The 14,713-nt window shown below is 43.1% G+C and overlaps 1 protein-coding gene across 1 annotated transcript in view; it reads right to left on the reverse strand.

The window, feature by feature from the left end:
* Positions 1-3,673: 3,673 nt before the first annotated feature.
* The window catches only part of SNTB1 (syntrophin beta 1), a 237,643-nt gene continuing 226,603 nt past the window's right edge, over positions 3,674-14,713 (reverse strand). The window contains exons 5-7 of the mRNA XM_073679833.1: positions 10,775-10,971; positions 7,572-7,762; positions 3,674-3,807 (exon numbers count right to left, since the gene is read on the reverse strand). Of these exons, the coding sequence (XP_073535934.1) occupies positions 3,715-3,807; positions 7,572-7,762; positions 10,775-10,971 (481 nt within the window). The 3' untranslated portion in view covers positions 3,674-3,714. The remainder of the gene's footprint in view (positions 3,808-7,571; positions 7,763-10,774; positions 10,972-14,713) is intronic.

Below are 14,713 nucleotides of genomic sequence, written 5' to 3' on the forward strand. Positions count from 1 at the left end.
ATTCCCTCCCTTCACCTTTGTGGGAGCACTCCTTTTAGATATATTATATCTCGCGCTTATAAGGTGAAAAAAAAAAAAAGCCCATTCTTGTGATTGAATTGGCGACAGGTGTCGGATCGCTAGGACCCCCGACCAATGTCCAATGGATTATGATTCTGAGACCCCATTAAAGAGATATCCTAGACACAACTGGATAGGTGCCAAGTGCTAGGTTGTAAGAATCTGACTTCTCTGAGCTGCCCTAAATCACTAGGGAAGTGAGCATCATCTGTTCTGTTACCCCAGGCCACCAGGGAACGTATCTCCTCCAGCAGACTAGGACAATCGGTTGCTTTTTTAATTATTTCAGTGCCCTTTTAAGAGACCCATCCCCAGTGTATAAATACCCGTGCTCTAGTGTCCAAGAACAGCCTTGCTTATGAAGACCATTACTATTCAGCTATTCATTATGTCGGCTGGAACTTCTGGGCCCTATGATTATCTAATCCTTTGTACATGCCGGTCAGACCGAGGTTGAGAAAAATCAAAGCTTCCCGCTGCAATTAAGGTATTTCAGGAGCGTTGTGTGTAAAATTCGGGAAATGAACGGATCGTGATGAACACACCAGGCCGACGATCATTTTTGTAGTTATTTTTTATTTACAATAATTGTCAACAAGAAAGTGTTTTATCAATAAAATTACAAACAAAGGATTCAACAAAAAGCTTCTTAGCAATAAAATCTAGTAAAATAATTAGCTGAATTCATTTTGTGTTAGAAGAACAGTACCAATATGGTGTATCCTGTTGGTCTCCTCATACAGAACACAACAATTATACAAAGAAAAGGCGTTTATTCCTAGACTGTACACAGATGCTTGATGGTATGTCAGACACGGCCCCCTACATAAAATAAATCATTGACTTTTATGTTTGTGAGAAAGCTGGGTTACAGCCAATCGTGGTTTTACATTCACCATTATAATTGTTACCCAGCTTTTCCTAGATAAGTTATATGTAGTTATTTATATTGGAGGTAGGGTCTATAAAAGCAGAGAATCAATCACACTGGTAGCTATAATGGTGGCCATATTGGTTCTTGCCCAAGTAGGGCATAAAACCTGCTTGTAACTAATGAAAAACAGAAAATTACCATCAAATATGACTGTTTTTTAGAATTCTCAGGGAAATGTTATGTGGCATTTAAATCATTATTACTTCAGTTAAACACACTTCTTAAAAGCAGTATTTCACGTGCCAGAAATATGTAGCTTTCTGTACCTATTGTAAATGCCGCTGTTCTCCTGAATCCGGCGTAGTTTCTCTTTTGTTCCTGCGCTTCTCCGTTCCAGAGATATGGCCTCCTCTTCCTGGTATATGTGTCTAGTCTTGTCAGATCAGTGGGTGTGGTCAACTATTCTAAGTGGGTGTTTTCTTGAGAACCACACCCCTTGACTAACAAGACTAGTCTTGCATAAAAGGAATAAGAGGCCATATCTCAGGAATGGAGAGAAGCAGGAACAACAGTTAAACATTGCCGAATTCAGGACAACAGCGGCATTTACACCAGGTAAAAAATGTACATATTTTTGGAAAGTAACAGGTCCTTTAAAAAGGGCACTGGGCTGCCCATTCGATCTACTTTAGAAAATGTTGTTTCATGTGAAATGCAATTAAAGGGAATCTGTCACCAGGTTTTTGGCTACCTAATCTGCGAGCAGCATAATGTAGTAAAAGAGACCCTGATTCCAACGATGTATAACTTAATTTACCAGGTACAACAGTTGTGACACAGAGTTCTAAGATGGAGCAGAGCTCAGAAAGCTAACCCTGCCCACACCACAGCTTTCTATGTGTATTGTCTATTGACGTGGAGCTGCTTATCACAGGAGGGGGTGTGGTCTGATGATTTGGCACAAGGCAGCTAGACCCAGAAATGATAATGTCCTAGTGATAAAACCTTCATTGTAAGTAAAGAGCACACAGCCTGATAAGTTACACATCACTGAATTTAGTATTTTAACCACAACATCATGCTATCCTCACATTACATGGCAAAAATACTGCTGGCAGATATGTGAGGATACCAAGTCCTCCGGAGGGCAACAGTTTGTGTTAACATTGCACCCCACAGCTCATTGGTTTATTGGGGTGTAGCTGGGGAAATGGGTAAGTAATAGGGTCACTGTGGCATCAAGAAAAATTGGTACCAGTTATTCTGGTTAGTCAGCAGAGTCCTGACGTGACAATAGAGCGGCGGAAGCAGACTGCCGTGGTCATGTGGCATAAATAACATATCGTGACCTATAACTGTACATGGGAACCCAGAGAGCCACCAGCGGGAAATGGCACAGGTTTGCCAACGTAGGTATTTTAGGAATTCTGGAATTTTTATATAAATCTTTCCAGAGTATAAAATTTGAGTTGTCGTTGCTTTGTCTCTCCTTCTAGTCACCATTTCTACAAAGTGCTTTGGTTGGAAGGGGGCATTAAAGGGGTATACCCATCTGCAAGATCCTATCCCAAAATGCAGTAGGTGTAATAACGATATTAGCAAATGCCTACAATTAGAAATGTGGTATAGTTCTTCTGATTCGCTATGTCACTTACCCCATGCGCAGGACATTGCTGTAGCTTAGGCATCCATGGTTACGACCACTAACAATTAACTGTCACTATATGAGTGGCTGTAACCATGGATACCTAAGCTACTGCAATGTCCTGCGCATGGGGTGAGCGACATAGCGAATCAGAAGAACTATACTACATTTCTAATTGGAGGTAATGTCTAATATTAGAGGTTGTTGCCTACCCACAGGATAGTTGGTGACTTTCATATCAGTGGAGTTTTGAGCGTTGGGTGCCAGAATAGTGCACAGGGGAGTAGCAGGACACATGTTTGACTGCCGCTCCATTCATTGTCTATGGGTCTTACGGAGAGATGTATCCTCCAACAGCCCTACAAGGAATTACTGGAGCAGTCGTCGAGCATGTGCACTGCCACTCCACTGTATGAGGGATTAGAGCGCCCCATTCTGGTGATCAGTGGGATCCCAACATTTGGGCTTGTGTATAGTTGATAACTTCTTCCAACCATAGTAGCCATAAAGAGATGACATTGTAATCCGTATTGATCATCTAAAGACAACACGTCAGTAGAGTAAAGAGGTTGTGTGATATTGGGCAAAGCAGGACGACTTTCTTCAGAAACCACCATATTTCCATCTGATGCGCTGCAGTACCAGACAGCGCCTTTAAATAAGAGTGGCACTGTTATGGGAAGATAGCAGCCGTGTTTTTCTAATATCCCCAATGACCTTTATTGCTTGTACACCGATGACATCTGTTTTATAGGTTCCTCAGCATAACACTCTCTTCAGTAGATGGAGACCCCGGACCTTGCTCCCTCCACTGCATGGACCCTGTGTAGTAATTTATTTGCTGCAGGCAAAAATCACAGTATTTATTCCAAGACTCTTGATATAAAGTAATGATTAGGGTTATTACCAGGACCCGAGGGTTCCCCCCCTTCCAAAAGATTAATAAAAACTATGATTCTGTGCTTCTGTCGGATGCAGAGTTCTCCCCATCGCTCCGCCTCGGAGATTCTCTCCAGTCAAGTACCTATTAGTAGTGAAAGTCTGCTTGGAGAGTTTCCTTCTCATTAGTCCTTCATGGAGCTGTGTTCCGGAGGATGCCTCATTCCAGAGTGACGTTTTTCCCAAAAAATTGTCCTCACGCCACTAATCCTAGTCTTGTGATCTTGGCAGAGAGGAAGGAATGAATGATGAAGACGATTGGCTTTGGACAGCACTGGAGATCCAATTGCTGCAGAGAGAAGAGAAATGTTGTAAGAATGAGAAGTAGGAGGAAAGACATCTGCCCTCGTCTCCCCTGCCATAGGAAGGACATTGCATCCCCTACAGCGCTGCCCTCGTCTCCCCTGCCATAGGAAGGACATTGCATCCCCTACAGCGTTGCCCTTGTCGCCCCTGCCATAGGAAGGACATTGCATCCCCTACAGCGCTGCCCTTGTCTCCCCTGCCATAGGAAGGACACTGCATCCCCTACAGCGCTGCCCTCGTCTCCCCTGCCATAGGAAGGACATTGCATCTCCTACAGCACTGCCCTCGTCTCCCCTGCCATAGGAAGGACATTGCATCCCCTACAGCGCTGCCCTCGTCTCCCCTGCCATAGGAAGGACATTGCATCCCCTACAGCGCTGCCCTCGTCTCCCCTGCCATAGGAAGGACGCTGCATCCCCTACAGCGCTGCCCTCGTCTCCCCTGCCATAGGAAGGACATTGCATCCCCTACAGCGCTGCCCTCGTCTCCCCTGCCATAGGAAGGACATTGCATCCCCTACAGCGCTGCCCTTGTCGCCCCTGCCATAGGAAGGACATTGCATCCCCTACAGCACTGCCCTCGTCTCCCCTGCCATAGGAAGGACATTGCATCCCCTACAGCGCTGCCCTCGTCTCCCCTGCCATAGGAAGGACATTGCATCCCCTACAGCGCTGCCCTCGTCTCCCCTGTCATAGGAAGGACATTGCATCCCCTACAGCGCTGCCCTCGTCTCCCCTGCCATAGGAAGGACATTGCATCCCCTACAGCGCTGCCCTCGTCTCCCCTGCCATAGGAAGGACATTGCATCCCCTACAGCGCTGCCCTCGTCTCCCCTGCCATAGGAAGGACATTGCATCCCCTACAGCGCTGCCCTCGTCTCCCCTGCCATAGGAAGGACATTGCATCTCCTACAGCGCTGCCCTCGTCTCCCCTGCCATAGGAAGGACATTGCATCCCCTACAGCGCTGCCCTTGTCTCCCCTGCCATAGGAAGGACATTGCATCCCCTACAGCGCTGCCCTTGTCGCCCCTGCCATAGGAAGGACATTGCATCCCCTACAGCGCTGCCCTCGTCTCCCCTGCCATAGGAAGGACATTGCATCCCCTACAGCGCTGCCCTCGTCTCCCCTGCCATAGGAAGGACATTGCATCCCCTACAGCGCTGCCCTCGTCTCCCCTGCCATAGGAAGGACATTGCATCCCCTACAGCGCTGCCCTCGTCTCCCCTGCCATAGGAAGGACATTGCATCCCCTACAGCGCTGCCCTCGTCTCCCCTGCCATAGGAAGGACATTGCATCTCCTACAGCGCTGCCCTCGTCTCCCCTGCCATAGGAAGGACATTGCATCCCCTACAGCGCTGCCCTTGTCTCCCCTGCCATAGGAAGGACATTGCATCCCCTACAGCGCTGCCCTTGTCGCCCCTGCCATAGGAAGGACATTGCATCCCCTACAGCGCTGCCCTCGTCTCCCCTGCCATAGGAAGGACATTGCATCCCCTACAGCGCTGCCCTCGTCTCCCCTGCCATAGGAAGGACATTGCATCCCCTACAGCGCTGCCCTCGTCTCCCCTGCCATAGGAAGGACATTGCATCCCCTACAGCGCTGCCCTCGTCTCCCCTGCCATAGGAAGGACATTGCATCCCCTACAGCGCTGCCCTCGTCTCCCCTGCCATAGGAAGGACATTGCATCCCCTACAGCGCTGCCCTCGTCTCCCCTGCCATAGGAAGGACATTGCATCCCCTACAGCGCTGCCCTCGTCTCCCCTGCCATAGGAAGGACATTGCATCCCCTACAGCGCTGCCCTCGTCTCCCCTGCCTTAGGAAGGACATTGCATCCCCTACAGCGCTGCCCTCGTCTCCCCTGCCTTAGGAAGGACACTGCATCCCCTACAGCGCTGCCCTCGTCTCCCCTGCCTTAGGAAGGACACTGCATCCCCTACAGCGCTGCCCTCGTCTCCCCTGCCTTAGGAAGGACATTGCATCCCCTACAGCGCTGCCCTCGTCTCCCCTGCCATAGGAAGGGCATTGCATCCCCTACAGCGCTGCCCTCGTCTCCCCTGCCATAGGAAGGGCATTGCATCCCCTACAGCACTCCACAATGACTGACGCAGCTAGCTGTCCGATCACTGCTCTTAGATTAAGGCTCTATAGAAGGAATGCAGTCGCCACCAGATGTGTGATTACATATGACGACTTTAACTCCTTGGTGACGTCCGTCGTATGTGTACAGCAGATGTGCACTCTGCAAGTAAGGAGCGAGCAAGGAGCTCATACAGTGCAGAGATGGCTGTGCTATACAGCCGACATCCGAGAGTAACTGGCGTTAGATCAGAGCCAGCTCTGACAACAACAGTTAAACCTCTTGGATGGCGCTGACAATCGCTGCAGATAGGTGGAGGTTGAGGGGGGTGCCTTTTGGTTGTCCTCTCCCCCCAAAAATAAAAAAAATACAGTTCTAATCTATGCACAAAAAAAAATCCCTAGTACAACTATCAACTGAAAAAAAAGTTATGTCTTTCAGAGTGTGCCATTTGTTTTTTCTTTTAGTAAACCAAAAATACAAATAGAATTTTAGTATAACTAATAATACTAATCTGTAGAAAAAAGTTCTGGTATATTCATATGCTAAAAAAATGCAGTCTTTTTTTTTTTTTTTTTCAGTACCAGCAAACTGAATGAGGTTTCTAAAACCTCACGCACACCGCACACGTCGCTTATTTTTCCTTATAGATTTCAGGAAGTTTCAAATCTGCGGCGTGTCAATTCTTTCAACGTTTTTGCAACATTTTTTACCCATTAATGGGGGGGGAAAGGGCATTTTCCGCAGCGTTATTCCTGCCAACATTCCAGCATTTTCAGCTGATTTTTCTGCTGCAAATTCGAAACGTGTTGATATTTTCATGAAATTCTTTAATTTTTTTTTTCCCCCAATTTTACCAAACTTGGATTTTTTCCCCTGCTTTTCAGTAAGTGAATGGTGTCACGCAAAACTAAAACTCGTCCTGTAAAAAAAAAAAAAAAAAAAGTCTCTCATACAGATTTAGAAGAAGGGAAGGAAAAAAACGAAAAACTGTCGAGCCTCCATGGGGTTGATATTCCCCTTGTACAACAGTGTGTAGAGGCCATTGGTGAGGTTTTTTTATGTTTTGCTACAAAAACAAGAACTTTTCTCTTCCTAGAAATCACAGGAAACTATCACAACCCTCAGGATAAGGCCAAAGGTTTCGCAAGTCAACTCTTGATATTCCAATCTGTTAAAGGGCTTGTCACAAAAACAATGGTACTGAGCATGTGCGACCATCCCTACAGGAGCAGTGGTCGCACATGCTCAGTAAAACTTAATTCACATGGTGGATTTTTAGACTCATCCCCCACAATCTCCTGATCAGGGAAGGTGTCAGCAGTCGGACCCCCACCAATCATACATTTATCATCTATTCTGTGGATCGACTGTACATGTTAAATGAGACGTTCTACGTTCAGAACCGACAGCTCTACAAATGTCCAAAGTTCCTCGCCATCTCTGCTTGCTGTCAAAGGATGAAAAACTTTTCTTTTTTTTTTACAACTTTTTTTTTGTGTCACATGGAAACGGTAAAAGTTTCAATTCACTGACAGCAAGAACAGATCTTGGGAACATTGAGAAACTAACAGGCAAAACTGGACACCAGTATTACATGTGACGTGGACGGTCAGAACCAGCATTAGGTTTATTTCTGCCATATTGCGGTGATCCTCATACTTACTATGTCTCCATCTTTAGCTCCAAATTCTAAAAACAGCATTTTAACTCCGTCATCGGAGGACATTTTCAGTTTTTCGTAAGAAAATTGTACTAATAGCTTAGTAAAAGTACCGTCCGGCGCCTGAGCGGTAATAGAGAATCCGTGCTCGTAATTTATCACCAGCCGACATTCCTGGTTCCTGTAAGAACAGGCTGAAAACAGAGAGAAAGCCGTCAGTACGTATAAAGCTTTACACCTATTCAATCCAGCAGTGACGACTGTCCCAGTTATTATTCACATGACCGCTGCAGCCAATCAACAGCATCATGTAAACAATAGTGACATTGCTAGAGCGGCAGCGCTGGATTTAATAAGTAACTAATATATTCCCCTTTTTTTAAATTTTTTATTTTATTTTTTTTATTGTGTGAAATGCCTTGACCGATAAACGGCAATTTTAGTATTTAATTTTTAATACTTTTTTTTTTTTTTACACCGTTTACCATATAAATTATTTTTAGATTTTTAATTTAGATTGGGCTATTAGATTTTTTATTTATTATTATTATTTTCAGATTGGGAAAAGAATGGTGATTCCAATATTTTATTTTTTTTTGTCCTTTTTATGCATTTTAGATATTTATTACTTTTCACACATATATATATATTTTAGTCTTCCAAGAAAATTGAACTTGCTATCGTTTGATTGTCATTTAAGTGGTTATACAGCAGTTGCAGCTGCCGGCTGTATATCACGGCTGACACCTGTCTTGTATGGAATTTAAGCCTGATCTATACACCTGCACCTAGAAGGGGTTAAAGAGAGCATGTTCTTTGAACAATCCCTGCTTTTTTAAAGGGTCTCTGCCAATAAGATGATCGCAAATTAATCCTTTTCTGGGACCTTAGAAATCAGTTGTAATATGGATGGGGGAAGGAAAAACTGGCGGTAATTTTCAGTTATCCTGCAGCTCCCCCACAGGAGAAATGAAGCATTACCTTCAGTAGGCATTAGTATCAATGTGCTCACTGTGTAATGCAGGAACGGACAGGTCCTCCAGAACAGGAGACAGTTGGTAACTACTCTCCTCTCTGGATCCTGATTGTGATTCCTCTCTTAACCTAAAATTTATTATTCTAAACTAGTCCTTTCCTTTAAGAAATTAATTAATACAGAATTTTGAATGTATTTAGATAAATAAAAACAAAAAAAAATGATCCTCAAGGGTTGATATTTGAATGGTGCATTAACAGTCCCTTGGAGGAACATTTCTTCTTTCTTCCAGACACAGCACCACACCTGTTCATGGGTTTTACAAGTAAGATTGAAATTTTGTGAACCCTTCAGAATTGTATACATTTCTGCATAAATTTGACAATATGACACAAGCAATTTTCTCTTTGGTGATTAATGACTTTCTCCTTGAAGTCCTGACTTGCATACCATTGTTGTTCAATGTCCTCTTGATAGTGGACCTCAAGAACATTAACATTAGCTAATGTGAGAGAGGCCTTTGGTGACTTAGAGGCTACCTTGGGTTCCTTTATGAACTCACAGACCATTATTTGACTTGCTCTTGGAGTGATTTTTGTTTGTCCGCCACTCCTGGGGAGGGTAATAATGGCCTTGAATTTCCACCATTTATACACAATGTGTCTGATTGTGGATTAGTGGAGTCCAAATTCTTTAGAGATGTTTTTTTAACCTTATCCAGAGCCTGATGAGCATCAACAATTCTAATTCTGAGGTTCCCAGAAATCTCCTTTGGTCATGCCATGATACACATCCACAAACATATGTTGTGAAGATGAGACATTCACAGATCCCTGTTCTTTAACCCTCAACTGGTGAGGTGGGTTTTTTGTCACGCAACTGGTGATGTGGGGTTTCCTATACCCCAATGTTTAGAAATCTTTTATTTTTACAGAAAATCCAAAGATCGCGTTTGTTTTAGTAGTTTTCTTATTGGCGATTGATTACACATGAGTATAACAAATTTTTCACACCCACAAATGGATGGAAGCTAGTGAGACACGTATCCTCATACCAGCATTTTTCAATGAATGGCAGCCGAACAAAAATTCCCTGGGGTGTGGCAAACCCCACCTCACCAGTTGAGAGTTAAATAAAACAGGTCACCCACTCACACCTGATTGTCATCCTATTGATTGACCACACCAGATGCCAGTCTCAACGTCAAATTATCTGCAAATCCTAAGGCTACGTTCCCACAACGAGTTTCTGGTGAGTTTTTTTATGCTGCGTATTTTTGATAAAATTCAAGTAACCCATTTTACTTAATAGGTGCAGAAATGGTACAGAAAATCTTAAACATCAAAAACTCACCAAAATCTAATTGTGGGAACGTAGCCTTATGGTTCACATACTTTTGCCAGCCACAGATACGTGATATTGGATCAAATACGAAGTCTAAGGAAGTATTCACATTCAGCAATTTTCCTACATTTTTCTTCTGCAGCCAAAACCTGCTCTTTTGGCAGTAAAAACACGCATGTAATCTGCACACAAAAAAAATGCTGCTGCTGCTGCAAAAAAAATTGCAACAGATACACTGCAAAAACGCCGCATCTGTTTCAGTTTTTTGCAGCATTTTTTGTGTGCAGATTACATGCGTCATTTGTCTACAGTACATGTTTAATAAAGTTACTTTTGTTCACCAAACATGATGCAAAAACTTTTGTTGCAGCATTTTTTCACTTTCTCATCGCTTTCTATGGGAGAAAAAAACGCTGCAAAAATTCTGAAAGAATTGACGTGCTGCAGATTTCAACAGCCCTGCAGCTCTCAGGAAAAAAAAAACACAAATTTCTAAAACTCATCGCTTTTTGCTAGTTCTGTAAAAAGCAGCTTCTAATTTGCATAAAAAGGAGCAAAAAAAAAATGCTGCATGTGAACATTGACTAATATTTTCGACTCATTTGCTTGATTTCATCCTCGATCTGCTTTTAGGACTTGTGTGATTTTTTTCTGATGTAGTTTTAGATCAAAATTATGCAGAAATGTGGACAATTCTGAATCGTTCACAAACGTTCGAGAACTGGAATACGTGATATGGCAGTTCAGCTCCACTGAAGTGAATGGGACTCAGCTGCACTACCACACACAACCTGTGGACAGGTGTGGCGCTGTTTTGGGTAGACACTACAGCTTCACATCCCATCATTCATTTCTCCCTTGACCTATGGATGGATCTGGTACTTACGGGTGGAGATCTCCTTAATGAGCTCCGCTGCGTTGTGACATCCCTGCACGATATGTCTGGTCCACAGTGAGAGATCTCTGCTGGTTTCCACTCTGAACAGATGGGTCTCAATTCCTTGTCGGGAACCGGTTCTTGTGGCAAAAGAAAATTCTGTTCCCAGTAGTGTCGAGCTCTTCCCTGGTCCAGAATGCACCAGCCTGTGGGAAAATGGAGGAAAACCATAACTGCGTACTGTGGTCGTGTCGCACATTGACTGTGCTCAGCTTCTTCTCTGTGGTGGTCTGACGGGAGCTGATACTTGGTTGGGTAGTAGACACAACAGCCACAAATGGTTAAAGGGGTTTTCTACTTTTAGAAAACATTGCGATACTACACTGTGTTCCAAATTATTATGCAAATAATATTTTCTCAGATTTTCCCAAATTACCTATATGAATTACAGTCATTGTAATTTTCCAGTCAAATAACTATTAGAGTACAATTGAAAGGTTTTTGTACAAACTGCCTATGATAACAGTATATTTTTAAAAAAATAAAAAACTCAAACTGCACTCAAAATGCATGTTCCAAATTATTATGCACAGCAGAGTTTTCAACCTTTTAATTTTAATAAAGAACAAAAAAATGGTCATTTTTGAAATTATAAGCATTAGCAGGTTATTACAAACTGAAATCAAACAGTTTTCAACTCAAAACTTTATTCTAGGTGATCTTATATTTGCACATAGGACCCCTTGTTCGAAAGGAGCTTCTGAACTCTCTCGTCCATTGAATTTGTCAGGTTTTGGATGGTTTCTGCTGCAATTGTTTTGCATGAGGACAGAATACCCTCCCAGAGCTGTTGCTTAGATGTGAACTGCCTCCCGCCATCATAGACACTCCTTTTGATGATGCTCCAGAGGTTCTCAATGGGGTAGAGGTCAGGGGAGCATGGGTGCCACACCATAAGTTTGTCCCCTTTTATGCCCATAGCAGCCAGAGATGCAGATGTGTTATGTGCAGCATGAGACGGGGCATTATCATGCATGAAATGATCTCGATGGTCCAGATGGACTAGTATCCAACTTTTCTAAAATTGGAAAACCCCTTTAAAGGGAATCTGTCACCACTTTGGAGATATCAGACCTCTACTATGGGCGTACAGGGTATAGAAAAGTAAATCTATACTTACCTGTATGGCCCATAGCAGAGGTTTGATTGCAGAGAAAAGCGCTATATTCAATTCTATTTGTTGTGTATACAGCTCCCATGCAGAGCGATGCTTCACCATGGTTCCAGACTACAAACAAATCCTGAGTAGTCTAATCAGACAACCCATTTTGTATCGGAGCTGGTGTCGAAGAAGACTTGGTTCCTAGCACCCATCCTTCCCAAACAAACGCCCTGGTCCTCCTCCAGAGTATAAGCCCATACCTCTTTAAAATGCTGTTAGGCACTGGTCGGGCTGGCTATTTCTTCCCTCTATACACACGTGGTCAAAATTGTTGGTACCCCTCGTTTAAAACAAAAATTAAACTCATGAAATAGGCCTGGGTGGAAATGATGGTACCCCTGAAAATAATGTGACAAAAGGGACATGTTTAATCAAGTTGTGTCCACTAATTAGCATCACAGGTGTCTACAATCTTGTGATCAGTCAGCGGGCCTGTATATAGGGCTACAGATACTCACTGTGCTGTTTGGTGACATGGTATATACCACACTCAACATGGACCAGAGGAAGCAAAGGAAAGAGTTGTCTCAGGAGATTCTTTAATATGCAAGCATGTTAAAGGTAAAGGTTATAAGACCATCTCCAAGCAGCTTGATGTTCCTGTGACTACACATATTATTCAGAAATTTAAGATCCATGGGACTGTAGCCAACCTCCCTGGACGTGGCCGCAGGAGGAAAATTGATGACAAATCAAAGAGATGGATAATACGAATGGTAACAAAAGAGCCCAGGATAACTTCTAAAGAGACTAAAGGTGAACTTCAATCTCAAGGAACATCAGTGTCAGATCGCACCATCCGTCGTTGTTTGATCCAACGTGGACTTCACGGCAGACGACCAAGGAGAACACCATTGTTGAAAAAAATCATAAAAAAGCCAGACTGGAATTTGCCAAACTACATGTTGACAAGCCACAAAGCTTCTGGGAGAATGTCCTATGGACAGATGAGACAAAAATGGAAGTTTTGGCAAGCCACATCAGCTCTATGTTCACAGACGGAAAAATGAAGCATATCAAGAAAAGAACACTGTCCCTACTGTGAAACATGGTGGAGGCTATGTTATGTTCTGGGGCTGCTTTGCTGCATCTGGCACAGGGTGTCTTGAATCTGTGCAGGGTACAATGAAATCTCAAGACTATCAAGGGATTCTAGAGAGAAGTGTGCTGCCCAGTGTCAGAAAGCTTGGTCTCAGTCGCAGGTCATGGGTCTTGCAACAGGATAATGACCCAAAACACACAGCTAAAAACACCCAAGAATTGCTAAGAGGAAAACACTGGACTATTCTGAAGTGGCTTCTATGAGCCCTGACCTAAATCCTATGGAGCATCTTTGGAAAGAGCTGAAACATGCCGTCTGGAAAAGGCAACCTTCACACACGAGACAACTGGAGCAGTTTGCTCATGAGGAGTGGCCAAAATACCTGTCGAGAGGAGCAGAAGTCACATTGACAGTTACAGGAATCGTGTGATTGCAGTGATTGCCGCAAAAGGTTGTTCAACAAAATATTAAGTTAAGAAGAAAACCATCATTTCAGTCCAGGCCGATTTCATGAGTTTAATTTTTTTTTAAATTCTGTGGAAGCAGAAAAGCAATGTCTGACTTTCATTTGTTCATTTTCATAGATTTTTTATATATTATTACTTTTGTCAGATTCAATTTATTTCTGTGACCATTGTGGGTTTTTCTTTCATTAAACGAGGGGGTAACAATAATTTTGACCATGTGTGTATATGGGCGCTCGGCTGTACAATTATGTGCTTAAAAGAAAGACAGGAGAAAGCCACTGCCGGACATCTCTGCCGGTGGCTTATTCTCCATGGACAACATTCTAACTACCCAATCCTTATTTCCCCTGACATCATCTGTTGGGCGGGGGTTAGGAGACCCCCATATGTATCGGATGGTTATCCGGTCCTGCTGATATTGGCACTTTAATCTGAAGTGAGGACCCCCTTCCACGACATCTATAAGGTCGTGATGGGACCACTCCAGTAGAGTTACATTTTTGGTGATTCCTCCGCTGATTATTAGATATTCTTGTCCGGCTTGGACCCCCAAAATAATATTATAATTGGACAGCTCGTATCCACTATTGTCTATCTAATATTGTGTGACCCCTCACCCACCCACAAACGACATGCATTGTCTTCTTCAAAAGACATTAGGGTGGTAATGGATCACTTTCCCCTGAAGTGTGACATTAAATACACCCTGTAATTATTAATTTGCGCTTGTGATGCTGGATGTTCTTGATGATGATTAGCCCAAGTCGTGACCGTTTTAAGTACCACTGAGATAGAAAGGGTTAATCTCCGTCACGCCTTCTCCCAGACACTAATTCCCTCTCATTTTGTCCCGACAAGCAGAACGTGTTCTCCGGTGACAAAGCAAAGAAAAAAATAGTAAAAATTATATAAATAAAAAAAATCCACCTGAAAGGGAACCGCTACAGAAAATACGACAGTTCACGTTAGGTTATCGGTGGTTGTTTTTTTTTTTTTTTCATTTTTTCTCAATTTTGCAGCTAAGTTTAGAAGCCAAAGAGAATTTCAGGTCAAATCCTTCAATGACCAGATGTGAAGTCCTAAAGGATTTTTTATGTGTTTTTTTTATTTTTTTATTATTATTCATTTTTTTATTTTTTTTTTTAAGTAACAAAATTGGTTTTTAATTCGAGGGATATGGTTGATGGCATTTTATTTTTCCAGTGATTTTTAAGCTG

The sequence above is a fragment of the Phyllobates terribilis genome, unplaced genomic scaffold (genome assembly GCF_046119375.1).
Source record: "Phyllobates terribilis strain yellow unplaced genomic scaffold, ASM4611937v1 Scaffold_4__5_contigs__length_816908805, whole genome shotgun sequence".
In the NCBI taxonomy this organism is placed as follows: domain Eukaryota; kingdom Metazoa; phylum Chordata; class Amphibia; order Anura; family Dendrobatidae; genus Phyllobates; species Phyllobates terribilis.